Source organism: Trichinella spiralis (genome assembly GCF_000181795.1).
Source record: "Trichinella spiralis strain ISS 195 chromosome Unknown Scfld2, whole genome shotgun sequence".
NCBI lineage: Eukaryota > Metazoa > Nematoda > Enoplea > Trichinellida > Trichinellidae > Trichinella > Trichinella spiralis.
Window position 1 is genome coordinate 1,667,957 of NW_003526941.1, and position 21,202 is coordinate 1,689,158.

A 21,202-nucleotide genomic window follows, 5' to 3' on the forward strand; every position below is an offset into this window, starting at 1 on the left:
AAAAAACAGAACTCTTTCTCGCAATTACCTTGAAAACTATATTTCCTTGCGTTATTTCATTTTATTTTATTTTTTGGAAATATGCGAAGCATAACTAACATTTCTGGTACCAGCTGAAAATTGAATATTTGTCCAACAAATGGATTTATATTCAATAGACCGCTTTAACTGCGTTGAAGAAAACAGATTTGACAATAATTATAATCTATTTATAAGTATTTGTTGATTTTGTTGAAATAAAACTGATTTTGAAGCAAAATGTGAAAATTCATCACTTTATAAATGTACAAATTTTTTGAAATCTTTATGGTAGAAAAAAAGTTTACTCGCTATTATATGTAAACGAAATTCAACAGCATTAGTAATTTAATTAATATTTCCTGTTATAATTCACTGATTTATTTAATAAAATAGCAAATTTATTTACAGATTTTACTATTCAAGATTCTATGTCACTTTATGCGCCATAATAAATATTTACTGAACATTTATGCACTTTTGTGCACAGACTATAGCTGTATATATTTAATTTACTTTTCATAAATTTAAAATAATATTTATTATAGCATGTTTGATCATCATTTAAATAGATTACTTTCAACGTAACTTTTCCCACTTTTTTATTTGGCCTACATTTAATAATACTTGATTATAATTTTTAAGAACTGTAATAAGTGTTCCACTGTTGCCAGAAGATTTCCAGTTGACTGAAGTGTGCTGTCGAAAATGGGTTCAGTTAAAAATATGAAAACGTTGATTTACAGTTTTGTTATAACAGTCGTGTCTTGTTCGTTTGATCAAGCGATCAATGCATCGACAATTGAAGCGCAAATAAATGATGGTAAACTTAAATTCGAAGTTATACTTGACAGAATTTTTATTTAGTTTGTAAAGTAAATTATTATTTCTAATTTTTTTATCTCGTCTTAGCGTAAAATCATTTCATCTATTCACTGAACATATTAGCATTTGCGACTGTATATAATAATTCTTATGGTATTGCCATTTTTTTGTTATCACTGAATATTTTATAAATTAGTTGATTATAATAACAACTTTTATTACTGTCAGCGACGCTGTTTGAAAGATTAGGTTTGTACTTTTTCATTTTTTATCACAAGTATGTTGATGTTATCTATAAAACATTATGATGGATGGCACTTTTTAACGTTAAAAACAGATTACAGTATGTTTCACATTTTTGTTTTTTGCAGCTTCAGTAGAGCAATGTGGCAATTTGTTTATACCCAACGCGCAGCGGTTGCCTTCAGCTTTCGACAGTGTTTCGCGTTACCAGTGTTTATCCGGTTATTTGGACATGGCGAATGGCACCGTTCGATGTGTTGATGGAAAATGGACGCCTCCGCCTGAAAAGCTGTGTCTGAGTATGTTTCTCTTTTGATGTTTGAATATTTTAAATTGATTTCTGCTGTGCTGCTTTCTATTGATTGAAATTTGAATACTTTTATCAGTTATTATTGTTTAACTGTTAATAATTAATTTTTTGCTTAGAAACGTGCCCAGATTTGAGCCAGTTGAACGCTGTTATGCTCATCGACCGTTTGCCAAACGGTGAAACTTCGTCACGCATCGTTAACAGTCGTGACGTCAGCATGATGGCGGTCGGCTCGAAATTGCGCGTTTTCTGCACAGGGTCGAATGGACATCCAAAAAAGGATGTCTATTTTTTAGCATGCTTGCCTGATGGTCAGTGGCGTATAATTACAAAATACAATGGAAGTGGAGATTTCTTGATACATGTTCAAGTGGAGAAGCTTTGCTTGTTAAATCTAGATAATGATGACAAATTGCCGATTCTGTCCAACAAAGGTGATGTCAGATTTTTGTTTAGTAAATCAAGTTTTGTTTTCTAATTTGATTTGTTTAGATGCTTGTCTTCGATTCTCACCAGATCCGACTGTGAACATTCGCTACAGTACAGATATTAGAAATGGAATTCAAGTTGGAACAGAAGCCTACTTCAATTGCGTCGAACCTAGTCATGTTTTAAGTCAAAGACAGCCGTGGATAAGATTATGCGAATCTAATGGCCAATGGTCGGACAGTCGGCAACCGCGGTGCAGTAAGTTTTTATACGAGATAATTTTTTTTTATTTTTTAAATATTATAGTTTGCAGATTTAGTTGTTATCATTTGAATTTCATAATTTTTTGTCAATTTTATTTCAGTTCCCCATTGCACAACTGTATAATTTTAAGTGAAGTTTTTCTAGGGAATTAATGTGTCATGAAATTATTTTATAGTTGCGATGGGATGCGAACGCCCACCGGTCACTACTCTGCTGAAGCCTATATATGAAACTAAAGAAGGAAATAACCTTAGCGGCCGAGATGCATACTTTACCGAGGTTGGTTCTGTAAAGGTTGGTGTGCGGGTGTTTTTTCAATGCGCCGATCCTGTGCATTTCTATTTGGAAGGCGAACGCGAGTTCACGTGTTTGCCACAAAGTCAGTGGTCGGTTACCCAGTGGCCAAGATGCAAGCCGAAACGTATTTTTTGTTGTTATTCATTATTTCATTTGGTTTACAGAATCTCTATTGGTATACAGGCCTTTGTGAAAGTCCAGGAGCTCCATCAAACGGTTTTTACAATTACAATCCAAATGTAGCAAAGTTTTCACCCGGTCAAATATTGTCTTTTGGTTGTGAAGAAGGCTATCGTTTAGACGGTTCCATGCATTTGAAATGTTTGGATAACGGGGTTTGGACTAGTGCGATCCCGCAGTGTCGCCTATGTAAATTAATTAATTATTATCGAGATGTATTATAAGAAAATGCAAATTTTTAGCAGACTGGTCGAACAAGCGCTTTATAACGCTAATGTCAATTGCGTCTATTTTGGGCACGTTATTGTTGGCGATGGTGACGTTGGTTTTACTGAAGCAAATATTGCTGAAAAGGTTTCATTTTGGCTCGAGAATAAGACGATTATCTGGAGTGCATCCCGCCGGAGGTGGAATTGGTTTAATGTCTGCAGCGCCTTCAGGTCACGGTGTTTTTCCTGGAAACACAGCACGCTGTGTTTACAATGGCGATTTGGATCGGCTAGCTTTGATTCGTTTTGCTGACGATATTCAGGTGAACATTGCTTTGTTGTTGTTTTATTTTTCTCCATAATTTTATTTATCTGATTTAGCCAAATCTACCATCATACGAAGAAGCTATTAGCCGCATGGTAGCTCAACGACGAGCGGTACCCTGCTTTGATTCTTTGTCTACATTGAGTGGTTATTGTTCAAGAGCACTGAGACGTTTGCCAAGTTTGTCAAGTTTGCGCTCTAGAGATGCGGTGCGTTCACTTCGCGAACATCCAAATTTTCAAACATCCAACAGCAACGTTTCTCATGGTCTGATTGGATCCAGCGACACAGTGACTAATACCAGCGACTCGAGTACCGCTGTCACGCTTGATACTGTTGGTTCTGGCTATAGCAACAGCTCTTCAAACAGACCGCAGGCTGGCAGTTTAAGCAGTGTTACTTCAGGGCCATATCCTGGTACCGTTGTTATCAACTCCAATTCCAATGGTGAAAGTAAGTGTCATTTATATTATACTTATCTGTTTATTTCATTTTCACTTTTCACTATATCCGTCCAATTGGGGGGTTTTCATTTTTCTTCCGAACGTAGTCAACTAACATCGTATCTTCGGTTATACTTATATTTTCGGTGTCCATTTTGTTCATTTTATTTTTTCATCGGTGATTGGTGGAACATTCAGTTGAAAAATTCAACAAAAAATTTATAATAACAACGTGAAGGAAACTGTAAGAAAAATATATTGTAGACATTCAGCTGCTGGAATCGTCGAACCTGTGTGGCGACGTACACGATGCAGGAAAGAGCGACTAATGCGAATACAGCTCTCTCTGTAATGTGTGGAAGTCCCTATCACAGTGGTGTGTTATTTTAGCTTGAACATTTTGTCTCTGTACAAAGAAGTCATGCACATTGGCTTGTTTCATATGTTGCTTTGTTTATACTATGTTTTCAACTTCATCAAATATGAACAGTTTACCCCTCTCTGCTGCTTGAAAAGCCAGTGATTTTGTTCCGTTGAATCTTCTACTTAATGATGTGGATGTATTTGCAACTGTTGCGTAGATTTTCACGCACATTTATGCCAACTATCTTGCATCACCGGTGGGATGAAACGGGAAATGTTTTTTTCTATGTTCTGTTTTCACAATCTCGGTAATTCAAATGGTAATATAATTTTTGTCCTGTCCGTTTTTCTGAATCACCTTGTGCAGATGTTTTGTCGTAGTCGTTGCCACTTTTTTACAATTAGTTAGTCATTTATCCTCTCGAAGCTATTGTTGCTTTTGTTTTTTCTTAGCTTTGCTATCCAGTAGAGCTGTAATTTAGTTTAACGAATGTATGTAGTATACATTTGGTGTGTTTTGTTGAATTCAGCCATACAGAATAAGGAGGGGGGCATGTTTAATGGATTGAATAAAAATTTTTTTTCAGAATTTCAGTTGTTAAAAATGAGAAATATTTTTCCATATGAATTTTATGAAGGAGAATTTGGAAATGATGAGACTGGCAAAAATGAATTTTGGATATAATGAAAATGTATACTGCATTATTTATTGAAGCTGTTGCTGGCATTTCTCTGTTACTTGGTCTGTGGCCATTTTGGAAAATTCCTCGAATACGTCAGTTTGTTGAATGCAAACTACGCCCAGTGCCTTGGTCCTTTGATCTACCTGAAATAATTTTCAGTTTTATTGTTCATGGAGGAAATTAAAAGAAAAGCTGGAAAGCGACTGCCGTGCCGTTCGTCCGTTGTTACTGAGGCAGAACCAGGGTGGGTTGCTGATTTTGTTCACAGCCCAGGCTGCATTCGAGTCATATTCACGTCGGATAGTGTGGTTGGCGAACAGGACGGGTCCTTCGATGTTCTCGACTGTGAGACTGTCATGGCAAAAGTTCTTTTCTGTCGGTACATTTTGCTCAACTGGTGTCCATACACGTAGGGATATTTTAAGAACTTTTGCTACGTAGGATGTGTAAAAATCTAAATAAGTGGCAAATTATTCTTATCAAATTTTAATTTAGCTGGGTAGTTCGTATTGCTGTTTCATTCTTTTTTCCGTAGTTATGCCACAGTAATGTTGTAATTAAGCGACGAGTGACCTACTGTTCTATTGTGCATACCTGCAAATCCTTTTGCAAATTTTGACAGTACGGCTACTTGTACTGGTGCTTCTGCAGAAGCGGTTGTGAATCGAACTGCATTTGCATACGGTGGTGATTTTATATCACCATATGGTGATAGTAGTAACTTTACTTCTTTTGAATCGAACAATTGCTGAGCAGAGCCTTCGAGATTTGGTTTTTTATAGAAAAATATGAACGGATCGTGATATATCAAATTTTTTGCTGAAAGGATGTTTCATGTTGCTTAAGTTATAATTGTTTTGGCAAGTGTGTATTACTTAAATCAACAAATGCAGTTTTGTTTACCGTCAAGCATAGCACCATTGCAGCTCGTCTTTTTATAAACCGTTGATTAAACAGTTCTTTCAAATTCTGCGCGTCGAAATTTGGAAAATAGGAAATTGTGTGCGTGATCCACAGTCCGTTTGCGCCGTTTTTCCAAGCGATTATACCTGAAAATATGAAAAATTGTGTAGCTTGAATTGGTATCTTCACTTGATCAACCTTTGCTAGTGGTATTATGAATAGGGTATCTAAAATACGGAGGCAGATTGCTCCATAGAATTATTGCAATCTCGTTGTCGTTATTCTTTTGCATAAGTAGTGGTTTCATTGTGTGCGAAAGTGACGATGTGGATTCATTCATTTGTTCTGCTTTCCAATAGTGTGACGAATCAGAGATGGTGAACGACGAGAAATTTGTCCACATTTTATATGTGAGGAACCTGCCGAATTGAAAAATTTTTTCAGAGTTGATTATATTTCATCTCAGTTTATTTTGATTTAGTTTTATCTTAGTTCAAAATATTTTAATTAATTACCAATCTGCATCCGCAGGCGATCCTTTACCGTTGTCCACTTTGCAATTCAATTCGCTTATTGATGAAATTGCTTTTACAAAGCACGTAGTGATTGTGCAGACGTAAAACAGTATCATTTTAAGACGCATATTAACGCACGTGTCTGTTGAATTTGTCGACGAAAAATTCCACTGAAAGCGAATCTATTTGGTTTTGTGTAAACATCAATAATAGTGTATTGTTGAATTTTACATTTGTGCTGAAATGAAACGCGAAGCAATTTATTTCATTTGAAGCAGGAACGAAAGCTAAAATTCAACAACAGTAGGGCATAATCTACAGTACTGTGATTAATTTGATTGAATGACGAAGTAATACATTGAATTCGATAATAATATATTATATATGGACAAATTAGAGAACGTCATCTTCGAATAAGGTTGGACATTTTTTCTCCCCTCTAGCATTTCCTTTTTCCATTGACTTTTTATATTACTTTCAGTTAAAGTTTAGCATTTGTTTGATTATTATTCTCTGCATTTTATGTGGAACTTTAAATAGAAATCTTTTGTTAGAATGAAGCTGAGAGGATGATTGAATATTTTTGGAAATGTTCAAATATATTTAATCTTGGTTTTATTGAGTAGCTTGACAGAAGAAATTCCTTATGATCATGAATAGAAACGTAGACGTCGAAAGCAAACATAGGGGACTGCTTTTTAATAAAATGAAAATTTAATTTTCTCATTGAATTTAAACTTAAATAAGTCAATGAGACAAATCAGAAATGCAGTGCATCTGTAACTTTTTTCTTCTACTTTGATGATTTTGCAAGAATGCACTTTGAAAATTTGTCAGATAAAGTTTTAATTAAGATGGGTAATATATTTTAAGTGAAAATGAAAGATTCATTTTTGTTGTGGCACGCGTGTGATGTGATTAATTAATGTGTAAAATAATGGAAGAAGAAATTTTATTATGATTATTTATTGTTTGATGTTGAGAGAGCAGTGAGCGCAAAATGTTATCACTGAATTGGGAATTTCAGCGTCGTGCCGATGCAAACTAAAAAGAAATACTTTTGACAAAAAATGAAAGAAAAAAAATGTTATCTTTTTTGTTCGATTCTGCGAACATTGTTCGGCAAAGTGAAATGTTAATCATTGCAACAACATCGCTGCATTGCAGTTTTAAAGCACACAACAGTCTTCAGTTTTTTGTTGCTTGGCTTGTTTTGATCCAAGTCGACTTCATTAAGCTTTTTCCTTTGTTTCTCAACATGCATACTGATTTTCCATCGCATAGGAATTTTGCGAGCATTCGTCGTCGTTCTCGGAATGTGCAGTGGCAATCGAATCTTTCGGATTGTTCTGATTAGGTGGATGAATTTTTATTGTCATTTCTACCGTGGAATCGTCGTAAATCGAGCGTCGATGATGCTTATTCATTGTAGGCTTTTTTCTTCTGGTGCAACATATTTTTATCACCTCATAAATTAAAACAAGCACTTCGATGATTGTAATCACACTGACACCCATCCAAAGTCCTAATTGACCACCGAAATCGGCCATCAGATTCACCCACTACAGAAATGCAATGATTTTATCGTCAAAATTGTCGATGAAAATATTTACTTGATATGCTTGTAGTTCTTTCAGTACTTCATAGTTCAGCTGCTCGAAGTATATTTCCAACGATAGAGCGTTTTTTCTAATAACAAAATTGGTCAGAAATTGAAAAATGAAAAAATGGGAACTTTGTTGAAATTTCAATTTAACAAAGCATTTAAAGGATACTTACTTTAATTTGCGAATACATTCCTCAGCGGTGTCGTTGCAATCGTCCAGCTTATCAAATAAAAATTTGGATGTTAACAACAGTATACGATTGTTATTAATTAGTTAATTGAACTCACTTCAATAGAAGGAGTTGGCCATTTTGCAGCCGAAAACGACATGTCATACACGTATTGACTGAAATAATAATTCAAAAGGGGAAAGGTTTGTCAATTTCACGGACCATTAATAATTTTACATACACGCAAGGTTGTCTGCAGTCGCATTTTCCGGAAAATGAGCCGTGCAGTCCACCTGACTTTTGAATTACATTTTCCAAGCATTCTCCTTACAACAGACAAAAGTTGAAGTTATTTGATGGCTCTTTTTTCAAATTAGATAATATCCAACAATTGTAACAATGTAAGTGTTCTTATTGAAAAGCATATTATAATTGAAAAAAAATGAACTTCAAAAACCTACGAGCTTTGCGTTCTTTCACTCGGCAGTGTCTTCTTCCTTCTGGAACTGGGAATCTTGGATCGCCGCATCCACAGCTCTTGATCATCTCCATTTGAAAACAGCTTCTATAACAGCCCTAAATGGTAGAAAAAATATTACATTTTTTGTCTTCAGCGGCAGCCTACATTTAACGCACTTCGAGGGAATATATTTGGTCTTTGTAGATGTAATCTTTTGTTTTGCCTTCTTTAATGCAATCTCCATACGGTTGTGGTAATCGCTCAATCTTTTTCTTGAAAAATATATTAACGCTTAAGTAAAAGCATCATAGATGAATACTTCAATTTATAATTATTTATCTGTACATATGTATGAATCTGAAACTCATGTTATAACCGTTCTACATTTTGAACAGCAAATATTGTATGACTTTGACATACCATCCGAATTCCGAACGAAGAAAGCAATCCCGTTGGTGCATTGTAGCCGTTTGTATCTGGAAATGGATACTCTTCTTGTGAATGAACAAGCAGCCGTACACCAGAAGCTTTTGTTGTTGGCAGATAATCGTCTGCATCAACGTAAATTACCAATGACAGACCTGTAAATAATTGCGAGATTATAGATGGTTGTTTTCTTGTATTTATTAACAAGAATAATTAATTCACCATAAATTGGTCCAGCTCTGCTTGTGGTTCTGTTGATAGTGCTGTTCGAATTGAACATATAGCAGTTGCCATATACAGGATCCATGAGCAATTCGAAATCACTGAAGAATATTACAATTACTATAATTCCAAATTGATATTTTGTCAACGTCGATCACTTTTCAATGTCACATTGACGCCCATTGAACGAGCACTGAAGTAAGAAGTCTTTTTTTTGATGGGAGACTTTCTTCTTTGTCTCAGGTGGAAGTTCAGCCATAATAAACAGGGTGTTCTCTTGAGCTCTGCTAACTTTTGCTGTTTCGTCGGTAATTCCCTGCGGTTATTGTTTGCTTGAAAAATTAGAATATCAAATTTTAATTTCAATCGTCAGTTACTTCAAATCCCAACGCATCAACGTATTCTTGCACCTCTGAAGGTGTAGTTGGAATTGGAGTAGTTGTAGTTGTTGCTGTGCTTGTAGTAGTAGTAGTAGTAGTAGTAGTAGTTGTTGTTGTTGTTGTTGTTGTTGTAGTGGTAGTGCTTGTCGTATAGCGGTCCAGTCGAACATCTCGATAAGCTGGATCCCATATTCTCTCCGGCTTGTTCTTATCTGCTACCAGGCAAGTCTTGCCGTTACTGTGACAAACGCACTGTTTTACATCTTCGTATAATGACAGTTGTCGTTTTTTCAAAATTTGCAAGCAGTTTCCATTTGGGCTGCATCTGGAGCACCATTCGGAACGCCACTGCTTTTCAGAATAGCATGGCCATGGTGACTCTGAAAAAGGAAATAAAAAGAGAAAGGAAGCTGAGAAGCAAAGCAAAAAGACCCCACTTGTCACATGGTCAAAGTAGCATATGCAAATTTCTTCGCCATCTTCAAGCGGAGCGGAAGTGAACGGAACGCAGTCGGATTCTTCATTTGGACAAGAGCAGCGCGCGTAAAGTGGCGTGTAACGGTACTGTTTCTCATCAGCAGAAGATGCTCGACGTTTCCTTGCTAGAAGAGTGGAAGTTTTGGGCGTTGACAATGGCTTATTGTCAAACGCGTCAAACTGAAATCAAATGGAAGTTGAAGAAGAAACAAAATTTGGACGACCAACAACCATCCATCCACCCATCCATCTTATGCACACCAATAAATGTAAGTAAATTTTATTTTTTTCGCTTTTTGAAAATTTTCTTCATTTTTCATTTTAAATATATGACAAAGCAAATTATCCAAGGAAGAATATACTTTTTAACGTAATATCGTGCGTGGTTCCGCTTGACAAATATTGCAGCTGAACGTAGGCAAAGCGTACTAATAATGGTTTTTATTTCATAAAGTAAAATTAGGTGGCAATGGAATTATTAGACGTGAAATGCATTTCATTCATCACATGAAATCGGTTTCAGCAGACTATTTATTTATTTGAAAACATTTTGCTTTCGAACCTTGTAGGCATAAAGATTTTTATTTGGAAAAAATCTCCGTCAGTCAGCATGTTGTGTTGTTCGCTTAGAATAATATAATGTGATATAATTATTTATTAATTGTAAAAGCTGTTGTCCTTTTGCCGAGGTTGCTTGCTCTGCCAGCGCATTTTAATTTGATCTTATCATATCTGAGTTTATTCTATTCATTGGCGTGAATAACTGAAATTTGCATTTTAAGTTCTCTTACAAAATTCATTCAACTAGGTTGAATATTCTTCAAATGTTTGAAGTGAATTTTATCAGCATAGTGAATTTATCATATGAAGCATTTGTGAAATTGTAATTTTAAGAAACTGCTAAGTTGCGAGATTTTTTCCTTTGAGAAAGTATATATATATATATACATATATAGGAACACTTTTTGTCAGGCAGCATGAGAAATGTTGCCATTTCAAAAGTTTAGAAATCTGAAAGTGAAGTTTTCTTTTTAATGAATTTAAATTTAAAAATAAGGAGAAAGAAAATTGTCAGAGAAATTGACATTTGCATTCAATTCTAAACTTTATTCTCTTTTTGAAAAGAAGATATGCTTTGAAATCGATTGGGAATTTTTGACGTGGGAGATGAGGAAAATTGAAAGAATAAGTTGTATCTTTTGGTTAAACAATCTTTTTCTGTTGTTTATTTCTTCAATTAATTTATTCATAATTGATTAAGAAAATTAATTCGTGCAAACATTAGTAAAGCTGTAATTACTCACCATAAGTTTCATTTGGTCCACTTGTTTCAGTAGGCTGTTTCTGTAAGGATTTAAATTGCACAATGTTACGACCGGGAAAAGGCTGGTTTCGAATTTGAGCTGAAAAAATATATGCATTTTTTTTTCTTGTGAAACATGAAAGTTGAGGAAAGAAAACTCTACCTACTTTTTTGAAAAATTTACTAGTGTATTATTGAGTATTATTCGTTTTAATTTTTCCCAAAACAGGATGAAATTTGTCGTAAAATTTATTTTTAATAACTGCTCATAATTCAAGTTTATGGATCAATCAAATTGCACCTCTAGAAAGTTGCGCAATTCTTTCAAGTGTATTTTTATAAGATTGGTTTATTTTTTGCAATAGCATTTCATTTCCGGGAGCGTGACTGAAGAATATTTTTGATTGTTTCTGCCACGCTGTTTCTCATTGTCACACATCTTGGCCACTGAGATGAAGCTTCTTGCTAACAATGCACGCGCATTAACAACTTGTGGCTTTGTTGCATTGGAATAGATTTTCTCTTGTTTTGTTATTGCTTGCTTGGATATGAATGACGGAAATAATAATCAACTCTGCATGCGCAACTTTATAATTTTTGGCATGTCAGAAAATGAGTTAAGTTTGCCGGCTCAGATCTTAAGCGAAAAATGACCGTCATCAAATTCCTACGTCGAGATTAACATGAAATCAAAATGCAGCGATGCAAAGCAGCACTTGAAACGGCATCTGATGCAAATTTTCATTATCTCTTATTTATTTATAGCGGCAAAATCCAAAAAAAATACACAGGTTTTTTTATATTCAGCATCTTCTGAAGTGTAGCAGAGAGTTGTTCCATGTGAAAAGTTTTACAAAGTAGTGTGATCAGCATTCTATTAGGGGTTGTCAATTTTGCCAGAGATGTTGTTTACTAGCTAGTGAAGCGTAAACGGAACAGGCTGTGAACACAACCCCTTAAACACTTCTTGACGAGGCTCACTGGTGCAATTATCGAATATGACACTTTGCAGTTGATGCTTAAAATGCGCGCCTAAAATTTTTACTCTAGCTTTTGATTAAAATAAAAGAAGCGTGTGTCAGAAATAACTTATTCATGCGAACGAATGGAAATATGAAAATTTATTTGCTAGAGCTAGCTAACTGGCTTGCTTTTGAAAAGCTTTCACATTGAATGGAATTTTTTTTCTTTTTAAATTTCAATTTTTCCTTTTTCATCTTTATCTTCTGATTGGATGAATTTTCTTGCACATTTTTTACCGAATGGAGAATTGAATTTGAAATTTAGACTTTTTTTCCAAAAAACAATAACGCGAAAATTTTAGACTTGTAAAAGTCTTGAAATAATTGCCACATTACATATGTTGTATGGTTGAAAAGTGTAAAAAGAAGAAAAAAATTGAATCCACCATTTCGTGTTGGAGGGGGATTGACGAAAAAGCAGCGCCGACGGTTATTAATTTATGTATGTATGTATGTATATGTATATATATACATGCATGCTAAGGAAGCATTTTGCAAAAATCTCGCAACACTGACGCAGCGGATACGTAATAGATGCGCAAGGAAAAAATGAGCTCGTTCAGATAAATTATTCTATCTTGTTTTGGGCTTCTCGAATCATTGAAAATTTTGTCACGTTGGAAAAATTGGTGAAAATGACAAATTGCTGCTTAACCAAGTTGAAAACTTCGAGCGTTGACTTTTGAATGGATGGATGATGCAGGAAAGGAAAACGAAAGTGTTAATTGAAGTTTGTTAGTTGAAAGTTGTTGTCACCGCCGCGACTGTTCGCCTTGTTCTTCTCATGAGATGTACAAGAGATTTGGTTCTTTTTGTTCTTCTTCTTCGATCAGTTTCACTTTCCTAACTATTGCTTGCAGCAGCAGTTGTGTGAAAAATGATGAAAAGTTAATCACAGATCTCTTGAACAACGACAAAGAAAGAAACATATCAACAGCAATAATTTTACTCCAAGTGATGAAAATTGACACCATCAGAATGGAAAGCAAAACATCCGCATCATAATATATATATATGTATATTTCTCAAGTGATGCCGTGTTGCAAATTGAAGCAGTTTTTGCATCGATCGTAAATTTGTTGTTTATTACTTTCTCTTATATTATTCTCTTGCTAAAACAGCGCGAATCATAATTCTTGTTGTATACCAAATGCGGTGATGTGTCATTTTCTTGTAACGCTGAAAAATTGCATCAAATCAATGGAAATGACCAAGTCTGTACTTGCACTTGCACTACTGTTTGTACTTGCATCAATCAACGCACACAGATGGACATTTTCCTTTTTCAAACGGGTCATTCTATTCCTGCTCGAAGAATGCAAATTTCTTTTGAAAATAATTATAATGAATTAAAGAATAGTAATTTGAGGAGGGGGACAGTGATTATTGGAAATTTTCATTTCACATTGCTTACTTGATCCAATTTAAATAGTCAAATTAGTTTATAATAAATTTCATGCCTCTCTTATTATTGAGAATTGGTATTTCTTTCAAAACATCATTAATAATACGAGTAGTGAGTGATACTGCTTAAATATTTTAGTCGTTTACGTCAAAGTATCTTCTCTCTCTTTCTTTCTTTCTCTCTCTCTCTCTCGTTCTCTCTTCTTAAGCTCAACAGTTGTACTTATTTTTTCTTCTTTATCCTTTATTTTTCATTTTTCTTTTTAGGCAAACTTTTCATTTTACCTCGGCATCTTTTTATTATGCTTATTATTTTTACATCCACACCGGATATTTCCTTTTCTTTTTTGTTATTTACTTTTTTTTACTTGGCAATAACAATAAGAAAAATGAAAATATTATTCTCAACCTTTTTTTCATACTTACGAAGTTCTAAACTTGATGTTATCATATTTGAAGAGGCAATTTTCAAAATTTGATGAAAGAGTGAAAACGTAAATTTCTGTTGACGTTGAGGCTTGTAGAAGTTTTTCTATTTGGCAAATAAATTGTTCCTATCGATCGGCTATCAAGTGTCACAATCTCAGCAAAGTAAAAGCAGACATTTTTGGAATGTGCCCCATTCCGTTGAGATATAATATCAACCATTCTTTGTCACAGGTCATATATCCGTCAAAAGTGTTGTCTCATGGTTTTTCTTTTACCAGGGTTTTTCTTCCTTCTCACTGTTTTCTTTTTTCTGCACTTGTTTGATCAGATACTCAAATTTGACAAATTGAGCATTTCCTCTATTTTTTGTTCAGTAATTTCAACCACAACTTTTAGATGATCACGAAAATTGGAGTGAATTTTTCATACATGCTTTATTTATTGGAAATATATTTGTTTATTAAATTTGAACTGCTAGCTAGCTAGCAAACAAGAGAAAAAAGACAATCGCTTAGATTCCGTATTATTTTACATAAGTGTAACACTTTCTCTCGTTACTAAAGATAATATCATCGATGTTCTGAATTCCCTTCAATTTTATTCTGCCAAACCAAAAATTGAAAAAATTTCTCTAAAAGTCATTGATCTGTGTTGTATATCTATATACATTGTGTGTGTGTGTGTGTGCGTGCGTATTTAGCGAGAAGTATGAAGCATATCTGTGAACCAGTAGGTGATAACGGTGCGTCGAGTTTTATCTTAAAACGCAAGATAATTAACTGATGCATTTTAAAGATGACATTTCACATTTGCTGATATGAAGAAATATGTAAATAAAAACGCTGCTACTTTTTCAGTAATTTGGGACGAAAAATCGTTTTCGCAACGTAGCCACACATTGGCGAAATTTTGCTTTTATTTATGAAAATGGTATATCAGCTGCTGTTGAAAATAATTGCAGCAGTTGACATTTTCATTCAACATAGCATAGGCAAGCAGTTTTCACTCTGAACTGCGAATGGTCTTGCACTCGTGGATGGGGGACTGACTGACTATTTGTGTTTACAATGTCTTTTTATCTCTCAAGGATCAATTGAAGCAGCACATGGCCTGAAACACAGCGTTCAGTACCGTCTGTATACATTGTTTATGCGTAGGTGCAGTGGACATTCTTACAGGCGATGTCAGGGGGTAATCTGTGGCAGAGACAATCTTGCAACAAAACAATAAATCTATTCCGACGTAGGGCTGTGTGAGTAGCGTGTAAAAATGAATATTCCTTATTATTTCTTTCTGCTTCTCAAGTTAACCCTGCTCATTCTTTGTTATCACATGCTTGCGACACCAGCTTACTACCTCTCCGATTGGCTAATATTCAGTATATGAAAATTGAAGCCGAAATGCACGTAAAGAACAGTTTTTTTTAAATTTCAGTATTAGTATAAAATCAAAGGAATAATAATAATATTATTATTAATACTATTAAAGCAAATTCCTGTCTTACCTCTACTTGGGTCGTGGTTTCGAATCGAAGAAATCGTGCAATCAACAAGCTCAGCTGGAATAGGAACACTGTCAGCGATGTGACACAGACGAAAGTCCAGAATGCTCCTTCGCGCTTTGTTGTTGCCATTCCAATTCTGGGCACGCCATGTGCGGTCGTTTTGTCGCTGAAGTTTAGCAGCAGATTTTTGAACCGTCTCTTGGTGGTTGTATCTCTTTGAAAAGTAACTCGATTCGACATCGTCTAGTGGGAAAATGCTAGAATTGGTTGGTGTAGGACTTGTTTGTCGAATACCGGCTAGCCGACCGTTGCTAGCTGACACAGCATTAGTCGTCTGCGACACGACATTGGACTCGTAAGAGTCGAACGTTGGTCGCCAACGTGGAAACTGGCCTCGTTGTTTGTAGTGGGGATGGGGATTGTTCGTTCGCGATTTAGCCAAATGTGTAAAACAACTTCGCGTTGTTGGCGTGATTTGGGCAGCAACTGTTGTCGTGTATATCCAATGCCAGAGATCCCGTATAGATAAGAGCAAGAAGGTTGTTGTCTGTTGTCAGAAACGTCGATGCCTAGAATGGGTGTCGTCGGGCGGTCAACGAATTCAGTTTCCGTTGCCGAAGAGCAAATTCAACTCTTATATCATGGATACTCAATTTTGAATGTTGATCATCATATTTTAGTTTGGCCATGACGATGCGGTGTCACATCACCGGGTTCCATGTGATCTGCTTACCAGCAGAGCAATGAAACACATTCAACTGAGCAGTGTGTTTGTTGGCTTTGAAGCGGTGCAGGCGCACACGTAACGCGAGCGCTCAGCACGCCAGAGAATGCCGAATGATTGGCGCAGGGTGGATTCCCTTCTTCCCTCCCCACGCGTATTCATATCATTTGATTAGCAGCATTATTGCTTAAGCGTGAACGCACGTCGTCGATCACGCATTCCAATGTCGACCGTGTGACGACCACTGTTAGTCGCGCTAGTTAGCAATTAGAGGATATATTTTACAACCATAGAAAAAATAGCTTCTGAAAGCAGGCCAATAAAAAGATGAATGAACAAGTTATTATTAATGAGTTGAAGTTTTCCATAATTAGCATGTTTCTCGTTTTATATCAATAAGAAAATTCTTATTTTCAAACGTACCATTGAAATGATTGATCATAATTGGGAATGAAATTGAATTGCACTTTGGGGGGATTAAGAAAATTAGCCGACATTCTGTCAGCTCGTTTTCTGTTGGTTCGTTGAACTCCTTCAACAGGCAAACAATTTCCATACACGCGATGATGAATTTCTGTTCTTTTTGAATAAATTCAGTTCACAAATTTGAAAAGATTTTCTTTTCATATTGTAAGGAATGAAGAATGGACGGAATTGAATTTGTGAGGAATTCGAATTTTCAGTTGATGTGGATTTTTGTTAAAATATTATCTTTCTTTAAGCAATATATACGTATAATGATGCTTACAATAATAAGTGTTCGCCTGTTGAGAAATGCATAATTTCATAAACAACAATAAGCATATTGTTATTGAATTCAATTTTCAGAAAAATGAAATGATTATCAGAAATTAATATGGACAATTTTATGACATATATCTTGGACAAAAATAACTTCATCTTAAGCGATATTTCTTATTTTGCATGCGCGATGGAAACATTAAACTTAGCATCAATCTTTAATCATCAAACAATTTTTCCTTAGCAGCAAACTTTGTAACAGCATTTGCTACGTGAAATCATGAAAAGAGGATGCAGTGCTTGAATAATAAAGTTATCTGAATAATTTTCAACGCCGATTGCTGTTTCAAAGGGTTTTCAAATGAACATTAAATTTGTCACATTTGACTGACAAGTGAACACGCAGCAAATAAGTTTGACTGTTAAAAAATGAAATAGCTAATGATTTTATTGTTAATGAACAAAACATTGTTTAACATGTTGTTCAAAAGCGTAAATTTAAAAGAAACAATGTCAGAAAAAGGAGTGCTCTTGTGTTTCTTTGAAATTATGTATGTAATATGCACGCATAAATTTTTCATCATTTTTATTGGCTCCTTCAACAGAGGAAAATGTGAAATATTTTTAAAAATATGTCATGAAAACTTAATAGATGATCAAAAAAATTATTAATGCGTTAATGATGTTACCACGGTGTGTCTGACTGGCTGAACTGATGTTACTTGTTGCTTTCATGTGATTTTGCATTTCTTATTTTTGTTAATTTTTTATCGAAATTGTTCACCATTTTTTCAGATTTCTATTCTGAGACTTTAAAAAATTAAGCGAAACAAATGATTAAATCGATAAGTTTAGCACTTTAGTTTGTCACAACGCAATTTATTCGATAATATCTAGTCATGATAAGGCGGTTTAAAATTTACTATTTATAATGGCGCGGCACAAAAATGGAAGCATATCTATTGATCAGCATTCTTTAACATTAGAGATTTGAATTTGTTAAACAGCGAAGATTGAATTGAAATGCTATGATGAAGAAACAGCATACAAAACAAGTATATAATATAATATAATATAATATAATATAATATAATATAATATAATATAATATAATATAATATAATATAATATAATGTAATATTGGCATTATATGTTCCCAGAATGGTCATTTTGAATAAATATTTTTGGGAAAAGCTGAAATTTGTAATTGTATTGTTTGCTTGTTTTCATTGTAGCTGAATTTTATTATTAATTCCAATGTTGAACAAGCACATAATCAATGAACTATTACTGGAGATGTAGAATGGAAGTAATTTTCTTTTTTTTCTACTGTAATAATCTTTTTAAAATTTCAAACAGTTTTGTGAATTCAAAGTTTTTCAGCATCCGTTAATTGCTAGGAAAATGCAGATGTGAAAAGAAAAGAGTTTTTCTGAATATTAATGTATTTTTTTACACTCATTTGTTTTTTTTGTGATGCAGAAAAATTATAGATAATTAGCAACATTTTAAACCTGCATACATCGATGAGCAATCAGTCATGTTGTTAGCTTTGTTGGTACTGTAGAATATACGATTGAAAGAAATACAGCACATCTTCGTCGAGAGAATTATGAAGCGCATTTATTTGGATTTAAATTGAATTTCTCATTTCTGAGCAAAACATGTGGGAATATTCAAACGGCAATTATTCGTTTTCTTTTTATGTATCGTTTCTAAAATGGGCTAAATGAATTTCAATTCTTCACTGAAGCACCACTGACTTGGAAAGATTTCTTATGGTGCTTTGGCAGAGTAGCTGAACGCTTTACTTAACCGTAAATATTTAATCACTTTGTAAAATGCCAAAATTTTGGCGATTTATTTATTTTTTTTCATTAGCAGAAAATTGGATGAATTCACTCTTACGCAGTTGTATAAGACTATTTAGATACTGGACTATTTCTTCGACCGTAATGGCAAATAATTATAGCGCAATTTTTGGATGAATTTTGATATCATAGAAGTGATGAATTCAAATTATATAAATGAAACTTTTTTTAAATAAATGAATTTAAAGTGAATTAATTTGGCCAATGCTGTAGTATGAATATGAATTATTTTAAGGAATAATTTTATTGTCATTGATAATTTTAATGAAAATCCATATAACTAAATGTCAAATGATATCATGAATCTAGCTCAACTGAAAAGTGGTAGCAAAAGAGATATTGAAAGTTGAGAACAATAATCGTTTAAAGTGAAATATTAATTGTTTATTAATGTTAATATTGTATCGCTTATAGCATACAAATTATTATTAATCTCTGAGTCATAGGTCAAGTTTTGAGTTGAAACATACGTTTTAAATCCAATGCTGTGAATTTTGGAACTGTAAAGTTAGTTAACATTATTATTATTGTTGTTGTTGATGTAGTTAAGCCGTCAGTATCACTGTAATAAAGCTGAAGGTAAAAAGTGGTTTAACATTGCCGTAACAGGGGAAATTCCGATCTTACTCAATCCATTATTTGGAGAATAGATATTTGATTGCATTTATAATTGAAATAATCGATTAAAAGTCATTAAAATATGTTTTTAAATTATTTAATAATGCATATATTTCCAAGAGCAGAACAATAAATAACAAATAGTATTAAAATGTTCAAAATTATATTTACATGAAATAAGTTTTCTTCAGAGAAATTATATAAGCAATCATTATGATCATTCTTCTGTTAATATTATAAATTATACTTTTTATGTATAAATTATTACTTTAGTCAGAATCGGTTGAAACATTTTAATAAACAGTTAAAACTGATCATGAAAGAATTTTTGAAAAATGTATTTAGAATGTATAAATAATTGTTGCTTATTAATAATAAGCATATACTTTATAATAATTGAAATCATTAGCACTGAGGTTAAAGCTTTTAGCGGCAAATAATTTTTGAGCAATAATTGAAGATTTTCAAGTTCAAGTTCAAGTGTTTTTCAATTTTTGTTGAAATTTCACCTTTCAAAGATTTAAAAGTTGCTGATCTTTGTTTTGAAACGTGTTTCTGTAGTTTTCTAATCAACTGATAATTCTCTTAATAAATTGAAATTATGGCTTGTTTCACTTCATTCATTTGCAGTCCTATATGTTAGATACTATAACTAGGTATTCTGATGTTAATTGAAGGCTTCAAATGAAGAATTGCACTTGGTACCTACCAATTCTGCTTTGCAGCGTTATGCGTGCAAGAGTTATACAGGAGAAAGAATGGTCAAATTCATAACGTTCAAGTTCGTAACGATTTGCAAAGCATAAATGGTACGTTTTCCTTTTTAATTAATTAAAGGTTGTTTATCTTTTTCATAATAATTCAATGAATGTCGTCAGATCAGAAAAACGTTTCTATTCATTTTTATCAATCTTATGCAAAGGAGGTGCACGAAATTGAATGCGTATCACTGCAGTGTTCGTTAAACTCAAATGATTAAGAATATTTGTAAAGGCAAATGAAAAAGATATGATATTATGATAAATATTACTTTAGTGTATGGAAAATTCTAACGTGCGTTGTTGTGTGCTTAGATGCTACAAATTACTTAATACAATTTCTTTATATCAGCTAAATGTTTTGATTTAGCTTTTCAGACGATTTTATTAGCTGTGATTAATTCAATAATTGGTGGATTTGAATTGCCGAATATTGCTTCGAAACTAAACGCTGTTTATTAATTATTAATAATATCAGTGACGTGAATGAAAGTGTAGGTCACAGAATTTTCTCATTGACAAATGTAATGAAAAGAAATCCTATGTCATTGTAATTTAAAAAGTAAGAACAGAAGAAAATAAATTAAAATTAAAAAATATAGTTTATTATTGTCAGTAGTAGTTAGCTGCATGCTATGAAACTGAGGCATCACATTAGTTCAGTTTAAATGTAGTACAGCTTTATTTAGTAGGCATCTATAAATTTAAGAGGAAATTTCAAGAATGTATCGTAAGTGATTAATTGGAAGAATGCGTCATCCTAGCGAATTAGCATGTTATCAAAATATGTTTTTATTTTACAATGGGATGAGTTTCGCTTTTCGAACCAGCAAAGGGCCGACTGCAGCATAGTGCACAGGTTGAGCAGATTTCAAGTCGATCATTATAACAGCAGGTTGCATTTTCTACTAATGGCATTGGGTATGCGGCTTCAGGCTAGCCGGAAGAACGAATTTTGATCCTACAAATAATAATACATTGCACTTAAGAATAATATTGGCACATTGAAATTCTTGATTATGCACTTTGAATTTTCTCTTCAATTCTTTTCAACATTTAGAATAAAAAGGAAATATTGAA

General features: G+C 33.7%; 3 protein-coding genes across 3 annotated transcripts; 1 reads left to right on the plus strand and 2 right to left on the minus strand.

Annotated features, from left to right (window-relative positions):
* Window positions 1–726: 726 nt before the first annotated feature.
* Window positions 727–3,895, plus strand: Tsp_02868 (putative sushi domain (SCR repeat)). Its single transcript, XM_003379151.1, has 9 exons — window positions 727–841; window positions 1,215–1,385; window positions 1,513–1,830; window positions 1,889–2,083; window positions 2,265–2,383; window positions 2,551–2,755; window positions 2,809–3,098; window positions 3,157–3,553; window positions 3,816–3,895. The coding sequence occupies exons 1-9, from the start codon at window positions 727–729 to the stop codon at window positions 3,893–3,895; spliced, it is 1,890 nt and encodes a 629-aa protein (XP_003379199.1).
* A 717-nt stretch (window positions 3,896–4,612) lies between these two features.
* Window positions 4,613–5,895, minus strand: Tsp_02869 (deoxyribonuclease II family protein). The gene is made up of 5 exons (XM_003379152.1): window positions 5,691–5,895; window positions 5,465–5,638; window positions 5,184–5,408; window positions 4,856–5,043; window positions 4,613–4,732 (listed from the first exon to the last, which is right to left on the minus strand). Exons 1-5 carry the CDS (start codon window positions 5,893–5,895, stop codon window positions 4,613–4,615), a joined length of 912 nt encoding a protein of 303 aa, XP_003379200.1.
* A 1,365-nt stretch (window positions 5,896–7,260) lies between these two features.
* On the minus strand, window positions 7,261–15,650 carry Tsp_02870 (putative degenerin mec-4). The gene is made up of 10 exons (XM_003379153.1): window positions 15,411–15,650; window positions 11,053–11,151; window positions 9,709–9,928; window positions 9,525–9,651; window positions 8,892–8,992; window positions 8,664–8,824; window positions 8,420–8,515; window positions 8,241–8,359; window positions 7,902–7,959; window positions 7,261–7,569 (listed from the first exon to the last, which is right to left on the minus strand). The coding sequence occupies exons 1-10, from the start codon at window positions 15,648–15,650 to the stop codon at window positions 7,261–7,263; spliced, it is 1,530 nt and encodes a 509-aa protein (XP_003379201.1).
* Window positions 15,651–21,202: the final 5,552 nt, after the last annotated feature.

Excerpts from the sequence above, each read along its gene's own strand:
- Tsp_02868 (XM_003379151.1), top strand. The coding sequence starts at position 727 with ATGGGTTCAGTTAAAAATATGAAAACGTTGATTTACAGTTTTGTTATA. Across the intron at positions 3,099-3,156 it reads GTTTTGCTGACGATATTCAG|CCAAATCTACCATCATACGA; the intron begins GTGAACATTGCT and ends TATCTGATTTAG. Across the intron at positions 3,554-3,815 it reads CTCCAATTCCAATGGTGAAA|CTGCTGGAATCGTCGAACCT; the intron begins GTAAGTGTCATT and ends GTAGACATTCAG.
- Tsp_02869 (XM_003379152.1), bottom strand. The coding sequence starts at position 5,895 with ATGTGGACAAATTTCTCGTCGTTCACCATCTCTGATTCGTCACACTAT. Across the intron at positions 5,639-5,690 it reads TCATAATACCACTAGCAAAG|GTATAATCGCTTGGAAAAAC; the intron begins GTTGATCAAGTG and ends TCATATTTTCAG. Across the intron at positions 4,733-4,855 it reads ACTCGAATGCAGCCTGGGCT|GTAGATCAAAGGACCAAGGC; the intron begins GTGAACAAAATC and ends AAATTATTTCAG.
- Tsp_02870 (XM_003379153.1), bottom strand. The coding sequence starts at position 15,650 with ATGTCGAATCGAGTTACTTTTCAAAGAGATACAACCACCAAGAGACGG. Across the intron at positions 8,360-8,419 it reads ACCAAATATATTCCCTCGAA|GGCTGTTATAGAAGCTGTTT; the intron begins GTGCGTTAAATG and ends TCTACCATTTAG. Across the intron at positions 7,570-7,901 it reads GGCCAACTCCTTCTATTGAA|TGGGTGAATCTGATGGCCGA; the intron begins GTGAGTTCAATT and ends GCATTTCTGTAG.